Raw genomic sequence first — 27749 nt, forward strand, 5'->3', positions numbered from 1 at the left:
TTTCACTGAAAAAATTTAATTACTTATTTATTTATTACAAATAGTAATAACACTTGGTTAAGTAGAGACCATTAATTGTCTAATAAACAGGCCAACAGTTGATAGGCTAACTCGCTAAGATCCCAAAGCCAAAAAAAGAAACAAAAAGAAAAAAAAGAAAGAAACAGAACCCACAATGAACAGAAAAAAATTTGGCAAAATAATAATAGCCAAAATGGTTTCTTCGCATGACAATGGTCACCGGACTTCAGTAGTGTTGGAATCGACGACGTCATCCGGAGATGGTTTGATGTACTTACCGAGTGTCTTTTGCCTCGCCCTCTTCTTTATTCTTTGAATCTTATCTCTGCTCTGTTGTTTTCGCCGCTCTTTCTGCTTGTGCCTCATGTTCCGCTCGCGCTCGTATACACCCTGCCAAACTACCTCACCAGTCGAAGGCCACAGCCATCTCCGGGAAGGACGGTCAGAATCGGCTTCCTCTGCGAGATCCTCATCCATGGATTTTAGAGTGGCATAGGAGAACCACTTGATCCACATCTGGCCTCTCCTGTTCTTCAGCCTGTGCTGTTCCTCCATAGCACCAGACTCCGGGTTTACATACACCATCCGCCGAGCGCTATGATATGCCCACACATTCACAAGCAACTCCAGAAGGCGAGAATAGCAATGTCCGTCCTGTAGAGTGCAATGTTAATGCATTTATCCGAAAGCTTGCAAATCATTGGCAACTGCAAGCATTATAGTACACGCTGATGGATGATATAAATAAAATTAATTGGATTCCCCAAAATGATTAGTAACTTGCCACTTTGACAACGTTGCTGTTAATTTAACCTCCTAAACTTGCACTCCTGCATCAGCCACTAAGGTATTCATCATAATCATGGCAGGCAAGCATTTTTCAAGTGAATAGATATTGCTTGAGACAGCCAAAATACCACATGGACCCGTATCCATATTGTGTCCGCACAAGAAGATTTCACTCTGTTGTTTGTGCTAACACAGTTTCAGCTATTCCATAATAGACAAGGCCTATTCTTGGCTGATACCATCTTGAATTGGACAATTTTCTTTTTAAGCATCATCATTTTCTACTCAAAGAAGGAACAAAACACTATAAAAGAGAGGTACAAGCCAAAGCAACAGGAAACAGCAGTGCCATTGAACTTGAAACCAAGATGTACCACATCCTACATTTGTTTCAATTTAATTATGTCAGACAAATGTGGCATAAGTATCTAAACTCTTGTAGTGCTTTTGCGCACCATATACTTATAAACAACATAAAAATTGGAAGGTCATCCTAAAGAAAAAAAAATTGTTTATTATTTCTTTAGGGCAAGTGAAATTTATCGAGAGGTTTTTTAACTTCTCAAGGGCATCTAGAAGTTTGTATCAGTTTGTCTTATAATCATTAGCTAGAAGGGCTCTAGCAGCGATGGGATCTCACCTAAATAATCCTAATAGGTTGCAGAAAATGAACACATTATCAGCAGGTCACAGAATGAGCACATCATCACTGGTGTTTTTGGTTAACCGAAATATATTTATTGAGATATGTGAGACCAATTCGAACAAAAGATGCATTGAGAGCATTAATTAATTTAGAACTTGTAAGTTTATGAGATTGAGCTCACTAAAATACTACAAAAATCAATTCTTTATTTCACCTCATGTATTGTTGAATACATCATCATAAGAATCCCATTAGAAAAAGTGATTTTTGGGATCTAGCTACCTCTTTGTTGATGTGCTATTTACAGCTTACATGCTCTGTCAGAGTTTGGTTTCGCATACATGCAAATTTTATGTTTTTTGCACTCATGATGGACGTGTTAATTGTTTGGTTTGTGAATACTAATCTAGTTTATGTAACAAACCATATATAACTTAAAAGGCGTGTTAAAGAATCATTCGAGTTGTTAGGTTACTTAGTCCAATTAGAGCGTTTAGATATATTAGGTATAAATACGTGTTGTGTCTCTTCTATGATGATGCTATATTTTTTTTCCTCAAATTATACAATTACATAGAGATTAGCAGAATAAATGATTGAAGTTAATAGACCAAATATTACCTTGGATATGCTCAAAAAACAATGCCCACTAGTGCGGTGTTCATCATAAATCATCCTATCCATTACATCAACAAACATTCTGAAAATTTACAAGAAACACATACAGATCAGAGAATGCCATTGGAATTTGTATTTAGAAATTCTTGTCTACCAAACTTCTATGTAATAACTTATATGGCTCAACAATGGAACAAAAAGTCCTACATGATTTAGAGCGAACTAGTTCATAGATGGACATAAATAGATGTATCAGCTCGAACTGAAATTTTAGTTATTCATGAGAACAGAAACTAGTCAGAAACTGGGAATTTTGCTTGATAATCTACAAAATATTAGTTAATACAATAACAGTAAGCAGGATCAGTAGAAGTTCCAAATTCAAAGTTTGGTTTTGAACTTTCATGTGCTGACTTATAATTTGGTTAAAGTATGAGCTTGGGTAAACATAAAATTAGAAGATATAGTATTTAGTTCCTATAAAAGCACTACAACTTTGTGACGCAAGTGTATGTAAAAGAACTCCTCTATTAGCGTGCTGGAAATGTGGGATTTCTCTATAATCGCATGAAAATTTGAATGTTGGTTCCTACTAATAATCATGGATCAGAACGAAAAAACAATACAGCCCGTAACAGAAAAATGATATGGCTCAGGATCTAGGTCATATATATAGACCCATGCTATGAGTCTAGCAGCCATTACTGTATTTTTTTCAAAATGATTTCTGTTATTTAGGAAGCAATGCTGACATAGTTGGGACAAATATAACAAGCAGGGTCCCAATCATTTGGGATCAATTACATGGTGAAAGGAAACAAATATTGGCAATCAAGTGTAATCAAGAAAGCTGATTAGAAATAAGTTACAATAAGTTCTTAAGATGCACCAACGAATATGCACTCTATATGAGGATTTCTTACTTGTTTGCATTTATGTGGATGATCTCATATTTACAGGAAATAATCAAAAAATGATTAAAAAATTCAAGATAGTCATGAGTTATGAATTTGAGATGATTGATATGAGACTTAGACTTATTTATTGGGAATCCAAGTAAAACAAATGAAGGATGGAACTTCTATTTTACAAGAGAGTTATGCAAAAGAGGTTCTTAAGAAGTTCAATATGTTCAATTGCAAACCAATTAATACCCCTATACAATTTAGAGCTGAACTATCCAAAATGAAGAAAGGAGAAGAGAAGATTGATCCAACTACTTTTAGAAGTCTTATTAGGAGCTTGAGATACTTAACTTGTACAAGACCCGACATTTTATTTGCAATTGGAGTTGTGAGTCGATCTATGGAGAATCCAACTGAGTCTCACATGTTGGCAGCTAAGAGGATACTTCGTTATATTAAAGGTACTCTTGATTATGATATTCTTTATTCATCCTCTAGCAACTACAAGTTGACGGACTATTGTGATAGCGATTTTGCAAGAGACATTGATGATAGAAAAAGTACAACTGGTTTTATATTCTTTTGGGGAAATAATGCAATTTCGTAGAGTTCAAAAAAACAAGCTATTGTGACACTTTCCAGTTGTGAAGCTGAGTGTGTTGCAGCTACTTCTTGCACTTGTCATGCTATATGATTGAGAAGATTGTTAAAGGAACTTCATTTCAAGCAAGATGCTATAAGGATCATGATTGATAATAAGTCAACTCAAAGTTTGGCAAAAGAATCCGGTGTTTCATGAAGGTAACAAGCATATTGATACAAGATATCATTTTATTCGGGAATACATTGCAAAAAAAGTTGAACTTGAGTAGTGAAGACTATGGATCAAGTTGTTGATATTTTTACAAAGACACTCAAATATGATCATTTTCAAAGATTGAGGTCCATACTTGGAGTAAGGAAGATTCATGTTTAAGGGGGATGTTTAAGGGGGAGTGTTAGAAGTTGAATTAAACTTGAATACATGAACCATAAATGTTTTATGTACATGAACCAAGTGAAACATGAATCTTGTAATTCATGTATCTAGATAGAATAAGTTCATGTATCTAATTAATGATGTATGGTCTAGTAGTTTCTATTAAGTAGTATAAATACTCATGTAATGTGAAGTTGCAAGATTAGAAGTATTTTTTTCAATAAAAAGTCATTATACTACAACTCCTCTTCTTTTCACTACAACTCTTCTTTTCCTAGAAAGTTTTTGAGAGCCCACCACCTTCCAACAAAAAATTCATGGCAATCAAGTGCAATCAAGAAAGCTGATTAGAAATAAGTTACAATAATCAAAAGCCAATCATGATCATAAAAATAAAGTAAATGATTATTTGATTAGATTTGATTTTACATTTCATTATATTGAAAAATTCATGCTTGGACATTCACCTTCATCCATTATTGTTTTAGAGGTGAGGGTCCATCTCTGTACCATGTTAAAGTCTAAGAGAGAGCTTTTATAATCTAAAAAAAATGACAGAGCATAGGTAAGAGATCTCCTGTTATCTAAATATATTGTATGAATCCCCATTTTAAGATGCAGAATTAAAGAGTAGAATCTACATTGGAAACCAATACCACTTATTCTCCAATTTTCCTCTTCTTTGTCATTATCTTATTAGCATGGATCTTATAATATCCAAATAACTGAAATCAATTTGAATAAGTTAGTTCTGATACATTGATCATGTAAATAAAAAAATTGAATTGTTTCACCTCAAAAATAAGAAAGAAACTTGGCTTATTTATCACCATGAAGCATTTAGTAAATTGGTGATCAATCATCATTTGCTAAATGTGCATTATGCACATGAAAATAGGAAAAGGAGTATATTCACATGAACCCGTACCTGGAAAACATTACGAACTCCAGGAAGGACCTTGTAGGCAAAACCCAGCTATTTGTAACAGACCATGAATCCCCATCATTTGGCATTTGAGGTAATGAATTCCAATCAGCTTGTATACCATACATCTTCCGAAGAATCTCAGCAACAGCAAACCTTTGTTGAATAAGAGAAGAGTTGAAGATAATTTTTGCACATAACTAAGTTCCATCAATAAAGTAAATATAGATTTAGTATAAACTGAACCATAACTTGATTGTAAATTAATAAAATAGAAAAATAGAAAAAATCAGAATGAGAATAACAAATAGAAAGTAGAAATCTAACAATTGCTTTTATCCAAATGCCAGATCTCGGGTCTTGTATGGGTTTTGATTATTATTCTACACCCAAAGATAAAAAAAAAAATGTTCCCTAGTATTCAATAAAAACCATAAAATAGCAGTCATACAAACCATAATGATCAGTTCAATCAGATCAGATATGCATTCAAACCAAGTTACAAACCAAAAGAACAAGCCAGTTTTTTTATCAAATCGGGACAGCCAACCAATTCTATAGAAACTCGACCAATTTTGTTATGCTCCTAAATTTTTTCAAAATGTCCATTTGCCTACTCTAATATTAGATAGGACAAGATGTCTTATGTAGGACAACCAATAACAAAAAACAAAAGACCTAATTTTCATTCAACTATCCTAATTATCTACCCTTAACATTAGATAGCCTAATTAGCTACTCTAATATTTGATGGTAAAAATGTCTTCTTATTAATATTTACATTCTAGGTTCTAGTAAATTAGATATATTTATATTGGTCGTGCAGAGATATAAATATTATAACTAAAATAGCAATTGGGCAGGTTACAAAGTTTGTCCTACCAAATAGCAAGTTAGGGCTGTAAACCCTTGATATGAACGAAGACAAGCCAAAGCAAGCTTAAAATTAACCAAGGTGCAGATGCAGTTGTTCAAGCTTTTTTTTTTCTTTCTGAGCTTTGCCTTGGTTCATACTTGGTTCGTTTAGATATTATCAAGATGTTAATTTGAGTTTCTATGATTGTTTGAAGCTTTTATATTTTTAAGCTTATTTGATTTATTAGTGAGTTTCTTATTACAAACTTGTTTATTCGTTTAGAAAGGCTTTTTGTTTATATATAAGATTATTAATAAGCTTTATTTGTGAGCATTATTCATAACTGAACACGTGTTCAAGCTTATCCATTTAAATTAATGAGTTGTTCAACCTTGTTGATTTAATTGAACTTGAACATGTTGAACGAACATAAAGAAGCTTTTGACGAAATGATCACAAAGCTTGCTCACCAACATTTAGTTCGTTTAGAACTCTACAATCAGCTCCAATTCTCTGTTTGATTTACAATTTGACCAATTGACCCTCTGAAATTTTTTTCATACTTTTAATCTAGTTTTATAACTATGAAAAATAGGCAAAAAAAAATCAACCACAAGAGTTATAATCTCAGCCATGTGGATGATGCAAATGCCCTGATAACCATGCATCAATAAAATTAACTAAAAACAAATGCACGCCATATTAAAAAAAATCAAATTTAATATGTAGATTCATTTTAGTGTCATTAAAAACTTCAACACCCCAACTTAATATATTATAGATAAAGGAGTCTCCTAGCTAGCCCACATCAAAATTGTCTGTTTTTGAGCAGAAGAAATAAAAATTGTTAACTATAAACACCAAAAATAAATTTTAAAAAATAGAACATCTAAACTAAGACAAGATTGAAAGCACAATGAAAGGATATTAGTGAACCCAGTTTGTTAATGTTCATGAATAATTTATGAATACACTTATTTATTAAATTATGTAAAGTTCAATTATAGATTTATTTCTTAATTTTTATTTAAAAAAAATATAGGATTTTATAAATTTTACAATCTTAAATTATTCATAATATGTTACAAAAAAATATAATATTTTATAAAAAAATTATAATCTTAAATTATTTATAACATGTCAAAAATAAGAAAATAATATAACTTTCATGTACCTAAATTATAACACAACAACATTGTTAATGAAACTTGATAAAAAGCTTGAGTGAGCTTGATAAGATTTTTAATAAAAAGATTAATAGGAAAAAAAAACAAGATTAAACACAATTAATCTTGGCTTGACTCAGATTGATTACACCCTACTCCACAATAATTAGCGGCCATCAAATTATCATATAATATTTGACTTTTGACTCAATTAGCCCGTAAGATTTATTGGCCTACTTTCTTCCTATTCTAGCAATTCTAAAATAATTTAATCATTTTCTGTACTAATATTTCTCTAGTCATCTTTTATTTCTATCATGTTTTATAAATTTAATATATCATCTTTTGTAGATGAGCTGCAAAGTACAAAATAGTCATATTTGATTTTAGTGAAGTATTTCTTCAAAATTCCTTGTCAAAAATACAATTGAAATTATAAAATAAATGATGTAATACTATTTTATTGGCATGGAAATTATTTTATTATTGATTTATATGTTGGCAACTATTCATTATGTGAATGAAAAATATATGAATCTCTTAAACGTAAATATAAAAATTAATTAATGCATTTTTTTATTATCACACTTATGATCTAGTGTATTTATTCTTTAGAATTAATAATTTCATTTTATGTCTTTCTCCTTGATCAATAATTCAATATTAGTATAATTTCCATTATTCAGCTCATAACAAGCATGTTATTAAATTCAACTTGGTTGCCTTAACTGCTCCAAAATGGCAAATTATCTTTATAAAAAAAGCATGTGAAGTAAATAAACACTTACTAAAATAAGCAGAGGTTGTCTTATCTAAGCATTTTATTTTGCATAATAAAACAACTCAAGGAAAAGAAATAAATACATCAGTCTACCTGCAATTTCCAGCATTTATTGCATCACAAAAATCCCAAAAAGCCATTTGTTGGCTATTTCTTGGATCTTTGTCCATCCCAACCCAAAAGTAGAAAGCATCTCCATGCCTTTGTGTTTGAATGGCCTTCAAGAGTTTTGTTTCTGCTTCTTTAGATAAACTAAGCTGTGGACACAAAATTGCCAAATTAACAATGTTATCATTAAAATAATAGAATTACAGATTTTTAATCTGCATGTTCACTGACACCAAAAATGTTTTAGATATTAGTTATAATTAAGAATATTACCCCATATTTGAGTAAAAATCATTCAATAAATAAAGGTACATATGCAAGTAACAAAAAGTTGACCAAAGCTCGAGAGAGAAACTACAAAACCAATGACACAAGCAGTTCAGATGAGATGTTCCTAAGGAGATTCAGAGAGGGGAAAGGACAAGCCTAACTGATTTTACTAAAAAAGAAGTAAGAAAACTAGGGTCTATTCCCTTGACTGTAAAATTGGGAGCATACCCATGCTTCTGTGCAGTTTAAACTAGGTTTTGGGTAGTGGACTTGACTGCAGCACTGGTAGAGAAATCATGCATTTGAGCAGTGTAAAGAAGGTTACAAAGTAGATTTGTTTGATTGTGCACATTTTAAGCAAGTTGAAGGTTGTGGTATCTATTTACCACTTGACCATGAAGTTCCTGACTCCAAAAGGAGCAAGTACTTAACGGAGCATTGACTAAGTCAACAATTGCTATAAATACTTGAGATGGAAAGCCTTGTCAGATAGAGGTGGAATAGCCTGGAGTCGAAAAACACCTCAAACAAGCTAAAGGGTGAAAAGTTGGATAAACTAACCTGATTGTAGCTAAAATTTGAAAAAGATAAATATAACCTTCAGACAGAGCCAATGAAGGGCTCAGAAAATGGAAGCATGGAGCAGCGTTGAAAACTAAGGACCACTCATGGTATTTTGAAGTCGTGTAGTTTATTAAGGTAGATAAATTTAATCTTCAGAAAGCGCCAATGGAGGACTCAGAAAATGGAAGCATGGAGCTGCATTGACAACTAAAGAGACTCATGGTAATTTGAATTTGTGTAGTTTATTAAGGGAGATTCTGCATGGTCATGGAGAACATACTGGGAATTCCAAGAGACCTAGCTGAGCACAAGTTGAACCTCCAAGTTGGAAAATAGCCAGGATAGCAGAAGGGTCAAAAGGTTGCTAGTGAGAGAAAGAAAGCACTAAATAAAGAAATTAATCAGATGTTGAATGTGGCTTCCCTACATGACTTACAAATGTGGTAATGGCTCAAAAGCCTTACAAAAATGACAAATATATGGACGACCTGAGAAAAGCTTAGCCAAACGAATATTTTTCTTGTTATTGTGCATAAACAAAATAGTGTATACAGCACAGCTGGATCTAAGCTATTAAGCTTCTTGGGAATTTCTGTCCTCGTAAAACCAGATGGACCACACATATTTTCTCAACATTTGAAGATACTGTCTTTTGGTCTAAAAAATGTAGGTGCTACTTACCAAAGGTTGGTGAATAAATTGTTTGAATTGTTGATATGAAAGAACATGAAGCTCATATCGATGGCATGGTGGTGAAGAAAAAAACATGAGAGGGTAAGATGAGGTTAATCCCATTGAAATGTAACTTTTGGGATAGAGTCATACAAGATGAGCTATCTTGAAATGTAGTTCTAAGAGAACAAGACCAAGGTACAAAAACTTAATGGACTGAAAACACCTAGGATTAGATTTATACCAAATTCAGCTAAAAGTTGCGCTCCAATCTTCAAAGTGTCAAAGCCCAAGCATTTGGTGTTGTGCCCGACAGCAGAAAGCATTTGAATGGTTAAAGGAAGTCTTTAGTCACATGGATGATGAAATCATGCAATGAGGGTGATATTATTGAAAGAAAAGGCCAGTGTGGAAAGGCCCGAATACTATGTCAATCATGAACTGGAAGGTTCCAATGAAAGGTATACACCCAAACAGATCTTGGCGTATTAATTATAGTTAGGAACCTCGGAGCTTATTTATAAGGCCATGCCATCTGGGTGTTTCGACTTCAGCAAATTCTTTACTAGCCATATGTAGCGGGAAGGAAGTGTTGGGCAACAAAGTTGAATGAGTTTGACCTAGTGTTCTGGAGGTCAACCATGGAAGGACAAGTACTCAATATTCTTGCAGAGAAGACAAGGAATTGGATGAATCTGAGAAAAGATAAGAGTTAGGTATTGTATGTGGATGGTTTATCCATTCAAAAGTTTAGTCATTAATAAGCCCAAAGGGATCCAGTGGAGAAAGTATTGAGGTTCCAATTTATAGTTGCTACTAACAAAGTTTGAGTACGAGGCTTTGATAATGGGGTGGTTCTTAGCACTAGAAATGTTGTCTAACAGATAGGATCCCAGTGTTCAGCGACTCACAGCTTGAAGAGAAGTAACAAGGAAAGTGGAGTTTAACAAAGCAATCATGATAGCATATTTGGAAAAGGCTCCTGCCTAGCGACCCTGTTTCTTAAGGCTGGAAAAAAAAGAGATGCAAAAAGTGGTCCAGGGGAGAATTAGCCAACAGCCAAAAGAATCAACTTTTTTGAGAGGAAAATATACAGGAAATGTTTTCACAAGGCAAAAGAATCAACTTTTTTGACAAAATCAGACCGGGCCCAACAGCCAAAAAAAAAAAACAGCCCATGACCCTCACATTCCTAACCTGTCATGTTTTTCTCCAGCAAGGGGTGGCAATGACAAGGAAAGGACAGCACACTGAATTACCCCAATGACAAAATGGCAGCAAGTGTCCATGATGGCGAAAGGGATAGCGTCAAGCATTGTAAAAAATACCGCACTATGCCCGTCAGAGCTAGTGTACCGTCCAACAACACAAAAATGGTCTCATTTTTTATTTGGCCGTCCAACAACGCAAAAACGATCTCGCGAGGTCATGGAGATCATCCTCCATGAGCTCACGAAGGTTGCAGCAGTGTCACAACGTCAAGGAGTCCGTCACAAGGTTACAGCTTCCACTATGTTTTATTGTTATTATTTTTATTTTTATTTTTATTTCTATTTTTATAAAAATACAATAAAATAAAAATAAGAAGAACAATACAAGGTTACAACTTCTTTTTTTTAATAACTCCTATCCCAAGTCTGGATAAAGGAGAAAGATTGTGTTAAATTGTCAGCAAGCGTTAAAACTATGATAAATATTTAATAAATAGATCCATTGTGTTAATGCTAGGTTGTTCGCCAGAAGGAACGCGGTGCGGGTCCAACTGTAACTTCTCAGCAAGGACTGTTACATTTCCAGAATTCGAGTGTAGTGCTAAACATGCAAGAGTTCGCGTTGCGGGGCCCGACTTGAACGTATCAACAAAGACCACTACAACTCCATGAGAACTTGGGTGTAGTGTTAAATAATAGATAAGAGTTCTCACACCATAAGTTGAATAAGAAAAAATATAATAAGAAAACTAATAATCTAAGATTTGGAACATGAAACATAGGAACCCTCATTAATAAATCAATGGAGATAGTAGATACAAAAATTAGGATAAATATTAATATTTTGTGTGTACAAGAGGCAAAATGGATAGACGAACAAGCAAAACTGATAGAGAACTCGAATTTTAAATTATGATACACAAGAAAGAGTAAAGCAAGAAATGGAGTGAATATTGTTATAGATAGTTCGCTAAAGGAAGAAGTTGTAGGAATAGTTAAAAAAGATGATAGAATTATAACCTTTAAGATAATAGTGGCGAAAGAAACTATGAACATAATTAGCAAATATACACCGCAAGTAGGATTAGATGAAACTATCAAATTAAGATTTTGAGATGACTTAGATGACATATTACAAAACATTCCGCCAAATGAAATAATTTAATATGAGATGATCTAAATGGACATGTAGTGAAAAATGCGGAATATGAGAGGGTACATGGGAGTTGTGGGCTTAGAACGAGAAATGAGAAAGAGAAAACTATATTAGATTTTTTTCCCAATAGCAAATGACCTTATATTAACTAATACATTTTTTAAGAAAAGAAAAAACACTTAGTCTCGTTTAAAAGTAAAAATAATAAATCACAACTTGATTTTTTTTATGATTAGGAAGAAGAATAGAAAACTTTATAAAGATTATAAAGTCATCTTGGAGAAATCTTAACTACCCAACATAAGTTAGTAATATTGGATATATGCCTCAAATATAGTACCAATAGAAAAAAATATATATATGACTCCTAAAATTAAGTGATGGAAGTAAAGGGATGGGAATCAAAATATGTTTATGGAGAAGATAAGAGCAAGGTTTAAAATTTCGACTCATGCCGAGGTTTCGATCTCAGATCGGAACGATACGATTTCAGTATCGTATCGTGCCATGCCAATAGAGGTTCGATATTTTTTATTTATCTATAGTAATTATAAGATAAATATATTTATTATGTGTATAAAAATAAGTTGTATATTGATTTATTATAAGTTCTCAATTATTTAATAATTTAATATTGTTAGAAAAATAATTAAAAATAGTTTTATTTAAACAGAATTGATATATCAATAATTCAAATTAAAATGGAAATATCTATAATAATAATAATAATAATAAGTATATAAATTAATACAAGATATTACTTTATATTAATAATAATTATATAAATTAACTATTTATTCATTTAATTAATTATTAATTCAATAATATATATTTTAAATTGTAAAAAAAATCAAGTAAAAAATTTTAAAAAATAAAAAAAAATCTCAGAATATAAATATAATTTATTAAAAAAAATTAAATGGAATTTAAAATAATAAAAAATATATTAGAATATTTTTAAATGAAATTTAAAACATTATTTTTCATAATATTAATTAATAAAATTTATTTAATTTATTTTAATTTTAAATATATTTTTATATATTTTATTAGGATAATTTAATTAGGGTTTATAAAAATCTCTTCGAAATATCACATCCTCCTTAGGAATTGTTTAAATTAATTAAATAAAATAAATAATTATTAAAAAAAATTGTGTACCTGCATACGTGAGATCGCCCGCGATCATCTCGAGCGATCCCGCGGGGGGCGTCCGGTAGTGCTGGAAGCAACGCTGGACGCCTCCGATGACGCCGAAAGGGTCGACCCTGCCGGACGCTTTAGGCGCCGCACAAGGCGTTGTGCACGACGCCTTCGGCGCTGCAGAAAGCGTTCGCCAAGCCGGCTCTCCTCTCCATCGACGAGGATCGCGCCACGTGCTCAGCGTCCTTAGGTTAGGCGATTCGGACAGGATCAGGAAGCAACATATATTTAAGAGAACATAAGAGTACAAGCATTAGGTGAAATATACGATGATTCTAATACGACATAAAAAAAATGGTATCAAAATTGAAAATAATATCTAAGAGTGTACTCGGTGAGTCAAAGGGACATGTACTATTAAATATAGAATCTTGATGGTGGAATGAAAAATTACAAGAGAAATTGAAGAAAAACAAATATAACTTATAAGAAATTATATATTTATAAGAACGAGGAAAACTTTAAAAAAAATATACAATAAACAAGAAAGAAGCTAAGAAAATAGTAAATGAAGTAAACAATGAAACTTTTGAACGATTATACCAAAAATTTGATACAAAAGAAGGAGAAAAAGGCATTTATAGAATAGTTAGAGTGAGAGAATGGAAGACAAGAGATCTTATCACAAATAAAATGTATTAAAGATAAATATAATAGAGTACTAATAAACGATGGAAAAATAAAAGAGCGATAGAAGTATTTTCATTAACTTGTTAATGAAGGTTTAAGTGACAAACTTAACATAGGTAATTTAAGTAGGTCAAATGAGCATATAAATTTAAATTTTTATCATAAAATTCAAATTTCAGAAGTAGAATAAGCTTTAAATGGGATGCACAATGAAAAAATCATTGGGCTAGATGATATTCTGATAGAGATATTCCGATAGAGGCATGGAGGTGCCTAAGGAAATGAGGTATTGAATGACTTACAATATTATTTAACATGATATTGAAAATAAAAAAAAAGTATGATCAATAGAGGATAAGTACTCTAGTTCCCTGATATAAGAACAAGGGAGACATACAAAATTATATAAACTATAGAGATATTAAACTAATGAGTCATACAATAAAAATTTGAGAAAAAGTAGTAGAAAAAAGATTAAGGAAAAATATCACGATGATCGAAAATCAATTTGGATTCATGCCTGAAAGGTCGACAATAGAAATTATACATCTTCTTAGACAATTAATTCAAAAATATCAGGAACAAAAACAAGATCTACACACAATATTCATTGACTTAGAAAAAAATTATGAGTCTCTAGAAAAATTATATGGAAAATTCTAAAAAAGGGAGTTGTTAGCGTAACATATATTAATTAAACTAATTAAAGATATGTAAGAGGATGTAACGACTAGAATAAAGACTTCATACGGAGTAACAGAAGTATTTCTAATAAAGATAGTATTACATCAAGAATCAACTCTAAGTCCCTATCTCTTTATACTAATTATGGACTAACTCATTGCATACATTCAAGACACGATACCGTGGTACATATTGTTTATCGATGATATTATTTTGGTAAATGAAACATGTTTAGGAGTAAATGCTAAACTAAAAATTGGCGAGAAGCACTAGAAGGAAAAAGTTTTAGGCTTTGTAGAATAAAGACAGAATATATAGAATTTAAGTTTAGCAATATTAGACATAATAAGACAATTGTTAAGATAAGAGATGATGAATTGCCCGGAACCAATAACTTTAAATATTTAGGATTATTTTTACAAATTAATGGAGAGATTGAGAGAGATATCTTACATAGAATACAAACAGGATGATTGAAATTAAGAAGAGCATCTGATGTTTTACATGATTGTAAAGTACATTTAAAACTTAAAGGAAAGTTCTACAAAATCACAGTTAGATCTATTATGTTATATGGAGCTGAATATTGAGCTATAACTCGAAGACATAAGCAAAAGATGAGAATTGCTGAAATGAGGATGTTAAGGTAGATGTATGAACATACAAGAATGAACAACATAAGAAATGAGAGCATTAGAGAGAAAATTAGAATTGCATCAATTGAGAGAAAACTTCAAAAGACACATTTAAGATCATACGAGAATATACTTAGACGACCAACAAATGCTCTAGTTAGGAGATATGAAACTATGACAAACATACATATCAAACGAGGAAAAAGAAGACCAAAAAAAAGACTTGGTTAGTAACAATAAAACAAGATAAAATTTATTTATGTATAGATAATGATATAATAGGAGATAAAATTTAATGGCGTAAAAGAATCCATATAACCGACCTCACCGAGTGAGATAAAGCTTAATTATTGTTGTTATTTCTATTTTTTATTTTCATGGCATTTAATTCAAATTCTTTTCTCTCTTATTTTTTTTCTCTTTTATTTATTAATTCTTTTTCCTCGATCATTATTTTTTCCCACTTTTTATCCATATGTGACGATAAACAAAAAAATAAAATAAAATAAACCTTTTTACCTCTTTAGGTTAATTTTTTTCCCTCTTCTCCATCGAAAAACTATTAGAAAAAGTAAAAAATAAATAATATAATTTCTAATTCTATAAAATTTATTATTATGAATTAATTATTGTATATATAAATTTGATTTAATTTTAAAATCATCGTAATAAATCCAAATTAAATCCATGTTAAACTTAATTTTGTCATGTCTACTTGGTAAACTTTAAGTAATCCTAAATTGACTTTTATTCAATAAGCATCAAACATTTTATAAGCCAATATCAAAACTTGAACTCAAGATTTAACATCTCATAACACAATAGTAAGCATCTAAATCAATATAATATTAGTAAAAAAATATATAAATATATTTATATTTAAAAAGTATTGAAACCATATCGATACGGCAAGATAAAGCACCAAAACTGTGTTGTTTCAATCATAAATTGAAACTTCAGCATGGCATAAAATTTTAATCCTTGGCTTCAAGCAAAATTGTAACTATGCACACACGAGAAGCTAATGATGATGTGGTCTATAAGGGGAAAGAGTTGCAATGCTAAGCAAAATTGCAACTAATATGCGCGCAAGCAACCAACAATGTAAAATGTGAGTGAACTAATAGAGGGGCCATTAGTAGCAAGATAGACAAAAGAATTATGATGTCGAGAGAAACCATGTGACTAAGAGATAGGGATCAAGAGAAAGAAGTTAATATCCTTATTGGAAAAGTAAGATTGGTTATTTTTTGAGAAATTTATCCGCGATAATTATCCATGAGAATAAAGTTTTCCTACCTTTTTCATTTTCTTCCTTACCAAGAATCACAACCTAAGAATAGTTTACTGACAATACTAAGGTTGCTAATATCTCAGAGATTGCTACGATTGAATATAGGTGCAGTCTAAGAGAGGTCCTCATTGACGACAACCCAATTTGGAGCACTAAGGAGGATGAATGTGATTTATGATTACTTGCACAAGGAAAAATTGACAAAAGAAAAAAGTTAGCCTTACTACATAGCTTTGCAAATCAAAGCTACTAACTACATGTTAATTGGTGGGACTTTATATAAAAGTCACTTTCTTTTCCTTATCCAAGGTGCCATCATAGAAGAAAGCTCCTTTGTAGACTTTAAGATAGCAAACAATGATACTTTTAGCCAACCATACATTCCAAACCTATAAAACTTGTGCAACAAGTATGAATTTTGATAGAAACTATGGACTCAGCAACCTATAGTTGAGTTGTCACAGCTTGACTGTGTTTAGCCTTGCTACCGATGGGAATTTGATATATTGAATACTTTTTTCCAAAAAGAAAAGGTTAGATGTTGTTTCAAGTAATGGTGAATCATTTCTCAAAATAGTAAGAAGCAGAACAATTTGAAATAACTAAAAAAGGGAAGGAAGATTTCTTTTGACAGAGTAAACAAGTTTGTTTGCTAGAAGTAATGGTGAATGATAATTGAACACAATTCACAATTACAAAGTTCAAAAGGTAAGGCTCCGCCTAAGAGATTGATTTGAGATTTTCATCAATGGCCAACACGAAAACTAATTGATGCAAAGAGAACCTTACAGTTCTAAAATTTTAATTTATAATTAAATTTATTAATCATCATATTTAAGGTGTCAAAAATTTAGTAACTTATTATTTGGTAGTCTCCAATCTAGGAGAGAGAATTTTTAACTTGTTATTCTAGTATGGTGGAATTTTGGTAGGAGTTTATCTTATCAAATTATAGAACTTTATTTCCTAAGTTATCAAGTCCTTTAGGTATGGGGGTGTGTTTTTACAAATTTATTTAATTTTATTTCCAATTTTGGTTCGACTGAAACGTCAGCCCAACTCCCTTTGTAATTTAAGTCAATAACTATTTTATTTTGATAAATTTATTGTTGCGGAAACTTGGTGCTTCGTGTTCATCACTTCTCGCAACTTAGTGTTGTGTCAATTGGTATCACAATCAAAGCCTAGTGATTCAATTCAATACTTCATCATCATTTACACCAGTTAATCCTAATTCCTTTAAAGTTGCATCTATAGCTGTCGTTTTTATGAGCATGGATCGAGTCTAGTGAAAAAGGCTCGGGATCCTAAAGCAAGGGAGGTATGGCTCATTTTAAAGTAATGGATATGGCATAAGTAAGGATGGGCTCAATCGCATGCTAGAGGTAAAATATGTACATGTAGTTAAGGGATCTACCATCTGGGATCAAGGCGGGTAATGTAATAGGCCAGTAGTCGAATTACAGGTTGACTCTTTATCTTGGCGGATTAGAAAATCCTCAACCTAACTCAAGGCGGGTCAATCCACGAGCCCACCAAAAAATAAAATTATATATAAAAAATTTAAAATTTTTAAATTTGGATTACAGATTAGGTGGGTCAAACCCACGATTTAGCACATAGATGTGATGAAGTTAAATATTTTCATATCCAAAGTTCAGTTGGGGTTGTGGACGTCGCATTCTTAATTTAATACTCTCGTTCTTTTGACAATCGTTCTTTATTTGATTCGAGTACAAAAGTTGGTAGAATCCGATCCGATTCAAGTTAAGAGTTCCATCTTCAAAGTTGTTGAATTTTCCATTTTAATTTTAAGTTTTGCGGATTTTTTTTTTGTCCTAAATCTGAATTCGGCCATTGTGTAATTGTCAGGTGATGTGTTTAATAATGAGATTAATTTCTAAATAAGTTTTGAAATTGCACCATCTTTATTAATGGACATGAAGATGGGGAAAATGTTGGAAAGCATTTAACTACAGAATGTTGTGTGCAGATTTTGCATGTTCTAATCACAATCCTTTGACACTTCTACCGATCCTAGGGCTCTTGCTGTCGCATGCTATGATCTTTCTCAGTTTATCAAGTATGATCCAGCTAGAAGAATCATCGTTTCAGACCTGATGGCCAAGGACAGAGTGATGAAGCTCATGAATCATGAAAATGCTGAGGTGACGAAGAATGCCCTTCTATGCATCCAAAGGCTTTTCCTTGGGGCTAAGTATGCTAGCTTTTTACAATCCTAAGCCAGTGTTCCTTGAGTTGGAACTCGGCCTCTCTGTTACCATCTCTCATGTTGATATTGCGAACCTTGGCTTGTATCCCCAGAGTCATGGTGATTTCTTGATAAATTTGGGGTGCTCTACACTTGGTTGGCAATGTTTCTTGATAAATTTGGGTCTATGCATCTCTTTTTTTTTGTTGTTTCTTGTAATAAATTGTAAGCTCAATTTTATGTAACCGGGTAATGTTTAACTCGATGAGGATACCTGAAATAAACGACCAGCATAATCTTGTGTTCATTGTTTTGAGTTACTATCAAATATTGGATTGGCTTTCAATTCAGAAATATTTAACCCTAAAAAAAACCGCGGGCCAACCCAAGCCCGCCATGGGCCGACACGCATGGGTCGCGGGCCAAGCGGGTTGGCCCACCTGGACCTGCCTTTAAATGAGTTGATAAAATTTCAACTCAACCCGTTTAAATTGTTTGGTAGGATAGGCCAATCTGACGGTCCTAATCCAAATTGACAGTTCTAGTTGCATCCACCATTCACCACCTCCTCTCTCGCACCAGACACCTTTCATTCATAACGCCAAAATATGTCACCATCCATCTTGTAGCCACTTCCATGCCTTCCATCACAATTTCCCTTCACAACACCTTCAGCTTCCATTAATCCCTCTAATGGCACCAACACCAATCAACCCTTCTTGTCAATGCAATATTAATTTTTTTTCAATAAATTTATCATCGTGAAAGTCTAGTGCTTGATGTTCATCACTTTCAATTGCCTAGGGGCTAAGATTTGGTAACTTTATATTTGGTTATGTGTTATCTTTCCAATTTGGTAAGACTTCATTTTCAAGTTGTAATTATTTATTTCCTAAGTTATTGAGTCCATTAGATAGTGGAAAACTCTTGGCCATTTGTTTAATTTAATTTTAGAATTTGAGGTTGGAACATTTATAATGACCCTAACTAGCCTTGTAGTTTACTTTGAATCAATAATATTTTCTTTCGATAAATTTATCATTATGCAAGCACGATTCTACATATTCGTCTCTTAACATAGCCTAGGGTTGCATCACTAACGGTGAGACCAAGCTTACCAATAGGATATTAGTAACAAATCCACATTTAGTAATACGCATTTAATTTAAATTGAATAAGATTTTGATATGTAAAAATTGAATGTTTCAAGTGGAAGATCAATTATTGAGTAGAGGCAAAACTGTCTATAGAACAAGGCAATATGCTTCCTATCAAAGAAGCGATAATGAGTGGGAGGAAAAGTTCAATCTAGAAATTTGAAGCTAGCTATGATGGAAGGAAAGTAAGTCCTTAAGGACATGGAACTTACCAACTTAAGGTTTTGCGCCTATCTTTTCAATATTAGAAGGTATTCTGATTGTTAAATTGAAAAAGATGCTTGGAAAAAAATTCAAAATGCCCAAGATTGAAAGTGAAATTACAGGTTTGAATAGGCAATTTGCATGATTTCAAATCTCATATCATGCTAGTGACATAATGAAAATGCATCATTTTAATAAATTATCAAAGTATTATACCGCTTAACATAATTTATCCTATCTATTGTGTTAGTCATTTCATTGGGTATCAAGTCATATTGGCCTAGGTTCAAAATTTCAAACCATGCCAAAGTTTCAATATTTGAATAAAAGGATGTTAATTCAATATTATACAGATATTCTGAAGTGTGGACCCAGTGAGAAATTATAAGTGGAAGAAGGAGATGCATAACAAGAAAACAAAACAACTATATAGTTAACTTCAATCTTTGTTTTGCATTTCAAATGGTACGATCTTAATATCAAGTTGAATGAGACAAGCTAAAAAGAAATAACAATATTATTTCAATTCATCTAGACATGTGTCTTGGTATGCCTTGGCCATTGACATGAAACAGTACTCATCAACATGATTGGCATGACACAAGAGACACTATATATTTTGATAAATGAGTGAAACACAATATTATTCGACACAGATAGTGTCTCTTGTGTCATGCCAATCATCAAATGTATCAATAAGAATTGAAATATTATTTGTTATTCATTTAGCTTATGTTCAAATGGGGTGAAATAGGCAAATTGTTGTCGTGTGACAATAAAGGTTCGAGTTCGGAAACAATCTTTTGCAAAGCAAGATAAGATTGCGTACAATAGAACCTTCTCCAAGATCCGCATGGACGGGAGCTTTGTGCACATGCTGCCCTTTTTTTTTCATTTAGCTTATGTTCATACAATACAAAGTTAAAATTTTACCATTATAAATGGGACACCAAGGTTAAACTTTGATATAATGTTCTCCTTTATCTTCTTGTGCAACTTCTTTATCCATCCCCATTGAATTCCACACTGACACTATATGTCAAAACACTAGCATAGTACCAAATTGTTCCCGTCAAAATTCAAAACTGGCATGCATTGAGATTTTGATCTTGCTCGGCTCACAATCACAGCCACTACTGCCTTGCCAGAAAAGTACCTTATCAATCGGGCCAGATCAAGATGGCACATTGAGAACATCCTTGTTTATGACGCAAGCATCAAACTGGTCAATTTCATGAAGCTTTCTCAAAGGTTATTTTACCCTTTCCAAAATGAATCTTGTTCTTCAGGACATAGCTTCAGCTTGCTTTGGGTTACAAGCATTCTGCACAAAAGACTCTTCTACACAATGTCATTCCTATTCCACTCCATTTCACCTTCATTACAAATAAACAAAAAAAAGGACCTCTATTCCCTCAACAGACCTATTCCTCTTCTGTGAAATCAAACCTGCCCCCTCCATATAAATGTGCCCCAACTATCACTAGCAGGGTCATCTGAATAGAGACAATAAAAAGTTACTCTCAAAAGCCGATAGGCAATACAGCATGCTTCTGCTTGGTCATGATCATTAGCCCTATCGCATGGCACCACTACAACCTGATTCAAGTAAAGAAGAAATCTATAGCTAGATGTTATTTCGAAATTATATGAATCTATAGCTAGATGTTATTTCGAAATTATATGAAGCAATGGCTTCAACAATAATCCAATACACGTAATAATACTGGTAAATGAGTTTCAACCATGTTTTAAATATATCTGTAGGCTTAAGTGTACCTATTTACCAATCAATTATCTCATTGGTTAATTAAAAATAGATCAACTGAGGTACTAATCTCTCCTAATTCCTACCCACTCATGGCATTCTTGTCATGTTCTATCAAGTGGCAGAATATTCTTATGTAATAAAAAATGGTAGACCCAGTTGATCAAAACAAATTCAGGTATGGCTAAGCAACAAACAGGATCATTTATTTAATTACTCATCCATGGTTTACAAATAGGCAAACAGTTGGAATGTGGATGAATCAACAATTTGGAATTCAATTGTACTGATAAATAGGAACCAAAATATATTCTTATTTTTGTTGATAGAGAAATAAAGAAACAGAAAGAAATCACACAGCCAGGATGCCTATTTCAAGACCAATCAATTGATTCATCTTATGGTATTGTAGCCATCCAATGGTATTGTAGCCATAACCCTCTGAGGCAATGATTTATAACCTACAGGTACCTGATTCTAGCCATTGCAGAAGTTAGACAAGGAAGCCTATTTGAATTGTCAAATAATGAATCTGTTAGTTGAACATAATCACCTTATAATTACTGGAGACACAAAAAAGTAATTAACCACAGTGAAAAAGTGACTACCACAAGCATGACAAGGGCATTGTTCTGCAATCAACAAACTAAATGGCATAAAAATAGACAAAAAATTGTGTAATAAACAGTAACAACAAAAAACCTTTTTAGCTGAAGCTCTCCACGACTGGAAACCAATCCAAGCATTCTTATGTACACGATCAATGTGGTAACCTAAAGCAAAGAATGCTCCATATTCACCAAGCACATCTCTGTAGTATGAATCACTAAGAAGTGGAAGACGTGAGGAAGCATCTATGTCATCAGCTCCAGGTCTTCGGCCTTTCGAGGACTGCTAAAAGGAAATTTTGTGGTGAGGGAAAGGTTTCATTTAGCTACTAAAAACTAAGATTGATGAAATGAACTCTTCGTGCATATAATACATTCATGCCAAAAACCCCAAGAAGATCATCCTCGTTGACATGGCAAGAAGTACCAAAAGTGGGTGATAATTTCTGATAAAATCATATTTGAATTTTCTACTAAGGTATCACAAATATAAAATTGATCAGATTAAAGAAAGCATTGAAGAGCAAGCAACTACTTGAGGAAAAGGTCAACATTAATTTGATATCTAAAGCAGTTGAACAAGATATCCAAATTTTAATTCACATACACTGATATCTCAAGTAAAAGCTTATCTTTGTATAAATGCAATTATTATTCAAAGATGTAAAAACATAACTTCCAAGATTTGCAAGTATAACATTGATTCTCATGCACATTTAATAAGATAGATATCAATAACTACAACATTGATGAAAGTTATCAGTGTAATAACCACCCAGCTGTCTGTTGAAATAATTGATACACGAAGGACAGGTATTATTTCCATCTTCCATTATGATTGTATGAATGATCAACGGAAACAAATTTATCATACTAACACTTACTAAGCCAATTCCACGGTAAAGTGAGGTACGACGAAGAAAAGGCCAAGCCCCTTGACCAAAATAAGGTTCATATATGCACAGGGGTTGACCTGTTCGCTCAAGCTCCCTGTCATCTCGCTCATGCAATTCATTTCTAGCCCTATCAGCTCTTTTAACGCTCCTGTAAACTTCATCCCATGTTCCATGAGGTTGATCAGTCCTATCTTTCAACTGCATCGAGTTTCAACAGAATATGCTCTGAGGAGAAGTTGTTAAAGTCAATATTAGTAGTCAAGTGAAAGAGCAAAATATATCGACCTTATTCTCACCTCTTCTTCTTGAATCCGTATTTTGGCAATCACCATTTCGATTTCTTTCTCATCCTCCCACACTATAGAGGAAAATATTTTGTCAGCATCTGCAGAAGTATTACCAAAACTGCCATGATTCAGTGGCTCCTCAAGCCCTTCCAACATTTGGTAACTTCTAATGCTTAGATTGAGATTGCTGATGGTTCTTACATTCACAAAAAGATCCCATTGCCATTCTTTTTGTAGTCTTATAGGAATCTCGTCAACAGGTTTAGGAATTGCAATTTCTGATGGATAATTGAGAACCTTTTCCAACAATGAAACATACCCTAGAATAGTTTCAGATGCCATTAGATTTCTGGCACGTTCCTTTCCTAGTGATGCAACTTGTTGTGCCAATGGAGACAATTTTCCATTTGAAACCACTTCAAGTAGTATCTTACTCACCATGCCAACTTTATCTTTGGGGAAAAGATATGCATTTACCCCATTGTCAACCTAAACCATAAAAAATATTGCAATCACTGGCTGCAAATAAGATAATAACAAAATAATCAGAGGAGTCTAAATGTCTACTTACATATTTGCTAATCATGCTCAAGTCAGGAGCAACAACCAGTTTTCCCAGAGACATAGCTCGTATAAGAACAGTAGGGATGGATTGTTCCTCAAGAAAAGACCCATATAGCACAATATCTGCAGCATTGATGAAGTCGTTCATGTTTCCATCAGCAACAATATTCTCCATAATGATGCTTGAAAAACCACCATTCCTAGCAATTGCCTGGAATTATTCATGACATAGAAGTTAATTTAAAAAAATATATTTAAAATAAATAATTAATTCATATGAAAAATGAAGAAGATAGATTATCATGAAAAAAATGAAATTACCTCCAAAATATTCCTATGCACAGTTGTTAGATTAGCATTCAGAATGCAAATTCTCAAAGAAGAATTCACATGCTTAAACTGTTGGAGTAGTGGTTTTATTGCTTCCAAAATTAGAGCATGCTCTAGCAACAGGCCACTATATGAAAATTCTCCGCCAACAATAGCAATAACAAAGTCCTCTTGTGTATAGCCAATTTTTGGTTCATTATGTTCTTTCCATGTGACTAAATTATCTGCTTCCCATGCTTCAGTAGGACAACCAGGAATAACCATAAAGTTACCAGCATCTAGTGATGAGTACATCATCTGAAAAACATAGAAATGAACAAGCTATATTAAAATCTGAATCAAATAACTAGGGTATTGGGCATTTTGGCAATTAATATCAACAAAGTTTAATAACAAAAAAACCTGTAAACAGCTTAGCGAAACATATTACCGGCATTATGTGTGTTGAGAACACTATAACAGAAGCTCTGCTGAAAATTTGTTTCCACTCATTCCAAACCTTAACTTGACCATTCTCACCATATTTACGTAGATGAAATGCCAGGAATTTTTCATTGATGGTCCAGATGACAGGTACGTTCCTAAAAGGCTCCTGCAAAAGACTGTAAACCAGAATAAAAATTCCACACGGAAATCAAATATTGTATTTGTCCAGTTTATGCTTTTGTTGGATGTGTATCCTGCATTGTGATTTAAAGTGATGTGACAAGTTGTAAATAAATTTGAGACATAGCTCACAATAAGGAAAATAAAAAAACTTGTAACTACCATAGACATAACATATAAATACAGAAGAAACAATTTAATTGAGTTAAGTAAAAAACCAATGTAAGACTTAATGCTTTAATCTATAAAGTAAATTATTCTATTTTACCTTCAAGACCCTTTCCAAGTCAGCATCTATTAGAATTATATTGGCAGATATAAATAGTGGCTTTTGTAATATGCAATTAGAATGACATTGATGAGAGTAAAATTGATTTGATAATAAAATAGTCTATCTTAAAATCACTGCAATTTTGAGAGCAGCGAAATCAGACATGAGTTAACAAATTATTGATTGGCAGAGTCAACTTGGCGATAAGACAAATGGCGACTAATATTACAAGTGGTGATTTTTATAATTTACAGTAACGAACATTCTATCTACAATTCCTGTGGATTTAGAAGCCTAAAAGATAATCATATGAAAATGACAAGAATCAAAATGCACTTAAAACACACACCTAAAGATAGATAATGACAAGGTAATTAAAGAATGAGAAAAGATCTTGCAAGGTAATTTGACTGATACCATAAGGATACACAGTAAGAAAGTGTAGGATTTAAGTATAAAGTGAATAGTATGGGAGAGAGGAAAGTTGAATTTACCATGAAATCACCGGTTTTGAAATCATAGAATTCACAAGAATGCCATCATAGCTGTACAAAGGATGATAAAAAACCTGATCAGAAAGTAATTTATTTAGCAAGCCATAAATAATTTGCCTGGCTACACAAAAACACTTAAGTACATCAAACAATTAAATATTTAACTGCCACATATCAACTTTATTATTTACTTTAACCAATCTACAGTGGTTTCCTGAATCGTTGTAGTAGGCAGGATTCTAACCGATAGCCCAATAGTACTCCAAACAGACTCAACAGGACCATCTTCAAATGAGAAAATCTGCAGAATTTGGAATACAAAGACTTCAAGAATACTAGTAAACAGTAGGAACAGGATAATGTTAAAAGATAGTAAACGGAATTTCTAATAAAAAAACATATATTCCATCGTTCCAACTAACAAAAATAGGTTCTTAAAACTACAAAATGAACAGAAGCAACTGAGAATAAAAGCACTACAAGGGAATAAGGAAGAACGAAATGAACGTTTCAGCTGCATTAGGCATAGGGAAAAATATTAGCTTTGTGTTACAAATTTTATTCTCAAAGTAAAAGATAATTGCAGCATGATGGAGAACACTCGATTTTGCAATTGTTAATTTTGTAATGTAGAACTCTTTAGAATTACTACTGGCCCCAATGCATGACGTAATCAATTCATGACAAAAAAGACAAACTAGATATATAAGAGCTCCATTTATATCGTTCGGTGACATATCACCAATCATCATACAAAAACTAGGCAGAGAGAAGAATGCAGATCAAACTTGTTGGAAATGTGGCTACAACTTGCAATTGGGTGTCAAAACATTTTAAGACGAGATACCAAATAATTTGGCATTTCATTTAGGAAAATTTGTAAAAAAAAAAACAAGCAGTAAAAGATGTAAATTACTTAGTAAAAAGACTATAAAGCTGCCAACATCAACAGGATCGATAAAACTGAACGAGAACCAACAACAATAGTGAACCACCAAAACAAGCGTCAATCTTTTTTTCTACCAAAGAAAACACCGATGTCTCTTCATACAGACCTGGATATCGTAGCCGATCTCCTTAAGGACGACAGCAATGCTGATCGTCTGCAGCTGCATGGCGTCGGGAAAGAGATTCGGAACCACCTAGGAACCAGGAAAAAAAAGCCATCAGACTCCCCACATACACGGCAGTTAAAAAGCAAGAAACCAGTCAAAAATCCACCAAGGCAAGCAGCGGCTTTCTCAGCCCGTAGGTCCGTCGCGACCTTCCAGCAAAACCTTCGATCGCTGACAAATTCGCCTCCCGTCTCTCCCTCTCCCACCTCTCCAGCAGCTTGGAGGGAACGAACCGGATACCATCCCCGAACTCCAGCCTCCCGATCTCGCCCAGATGGGGCGAGCCCGTGCCCCCATCGGGACCCTCGTCCGGAGATCCGGGGAGGAAGGCCTGGAAAAGCGCGACGACGAAGAGAAAAGCGGCGACGGTGAAGACCCAGTGGAGGTACCCGACCTTGTCGGAGAGAAGAAATCGGGTGAGGCGGTGGAGGGAGGATGTAGCAGGCGCGGATGGGCGGAGGTGAGGGATCCGCTTCGGCGGAGTCGCTCCGCCTGCCGCCGCCTCGAAGAGGGAGCCCATTCCACCTTGATCTTTTCCACTGGCCGAGCAGCTGGACAGGAAGCTTATAAAAAGCCGTTTGGACTGACGGAGGAGCCATGGTGGGAAGCAGCGTTGAAATACGATTTTAATTACCGACAATAAATACAACTATTATTTAATAAAATACAGCAGTAAAATAAAGCACGACAACTTTATCATATATTAAAAAAATCTTAAAAAACAATAATGTTAGTGGCATTTTTGAGAACTGTGAAAGAAGGCACGTTACAGTGTTACTTGTTCCGTGTCGCATTGCTTTTGCTTTGAAATTACAAAATTAAGGAGGTATTCATATATGTGCATTTATGATTAGAATAGAGCGGAGGAAGACAGACACAACAGACCACACTCGTGTCACGTGATCAAGTGGGCCCTTCCATTTTCAAATTCCAACGCGTTGTGTTTTTTCTAAAAAGAAGAACATGCTTACGTGTATTTATGTGTTGATTCGATGCTGTACAGTGTCTTTATCTCTTTATCATTCCTACGTGGACGAGAGAGATACGTGGATGCGAGAAAGGGGAAGGCAAGAGGAGAGATAGAGAGGACACTGTCCGTCCATATAGCATCGAATCAAACGTAG

At 33.4% G+C, this 27749-nt stretch overlaps 1 protein-coding gene across 4 annotated transcripts; it reads right to left on the reverse strand.

Annotated features, from left to right (window-relative positions):
• On the reverse strand, positions 1-27208 carry LOC121996343. Of its 4 annotated transcripts, none has more exons than XM_042550278.1 (14): positions 26732-27208; positions 26566-26652; positions 25755-25811; positions 25511-25584; positions 24570-24741; positions 24131-24436; positions 23817-24020; positions 23255-23734; positions 22947-23156; positions 22157-22348; positions 7780-7943; positions 4887-5039; positions 2078-2156; positions 1-675 (listed from the first exon to the last, which is right to left on the reverse strand). In XM_042550278.1, exons 1-14 carry the CDS (start codon positions 27143-27145, stop codon positions 238-240), a joined length of 3030 nt encoding a protein of 1009 aa, XP_042406212.1. In that variant the 5' UTR covers positions 27146-27208; the 3' UTR covers positions 1-237. The 4 variants fall into 4 exon arrangements, with proteins under 4 accessions (XP_042406212.1, XP_042406210.1, XP_042406211.1 ...); XM_042550276.1 differs by having other exon boundaries at positions 25511-25561; positions 25702-25811; XM_042550277.1 differs by having other exon boundaries at positions 22157-22345; positions 25511-25561; positions 25702-25811; positions 26732-27207.
• Between the last annotated feature and the right edge of the window lie 541 nt (positions 27209-27749).

The sequence above is a fragment of the Zingiber officinale genome, chromosome 6A, assembly GCF_018446385.1.
Source record: "Zingiber officinale cultivar Zhangliang chromosome 6A, Zo_v1.1, whole genome shotgun sequence".
Classification (NCBI taxonomy): Eukaryota; Viridiplantae; Streptophyta; class Magnoliopsida; order Zingiberales; family Zingiberaceae; genus Zingiber; species Zingiber officinale.

Coding starts and splice junctions, on each gene's coding strand:
- LOC121996343 (XM_042550276.1), bottom strand. CDS start 27,145: ATGGGCTCCCTCTTCGAGGCGGCGGCAGGCGGAGCGACTCCGCCGAAG. Junction 23,157..23,254: donor TACGGATTCAAGAAGAAGAG/GTGAGAATAAGG, acceptor AACTCGATGCAG/TTGAAAGATAGGACTGATCA. Junction 676..2,077: donor GTTTTTTGAGCATATCCAAG/GTAATATTTGGT, acceptor TGCACTCTACAG/GACGGACATTGCTATTCTCG.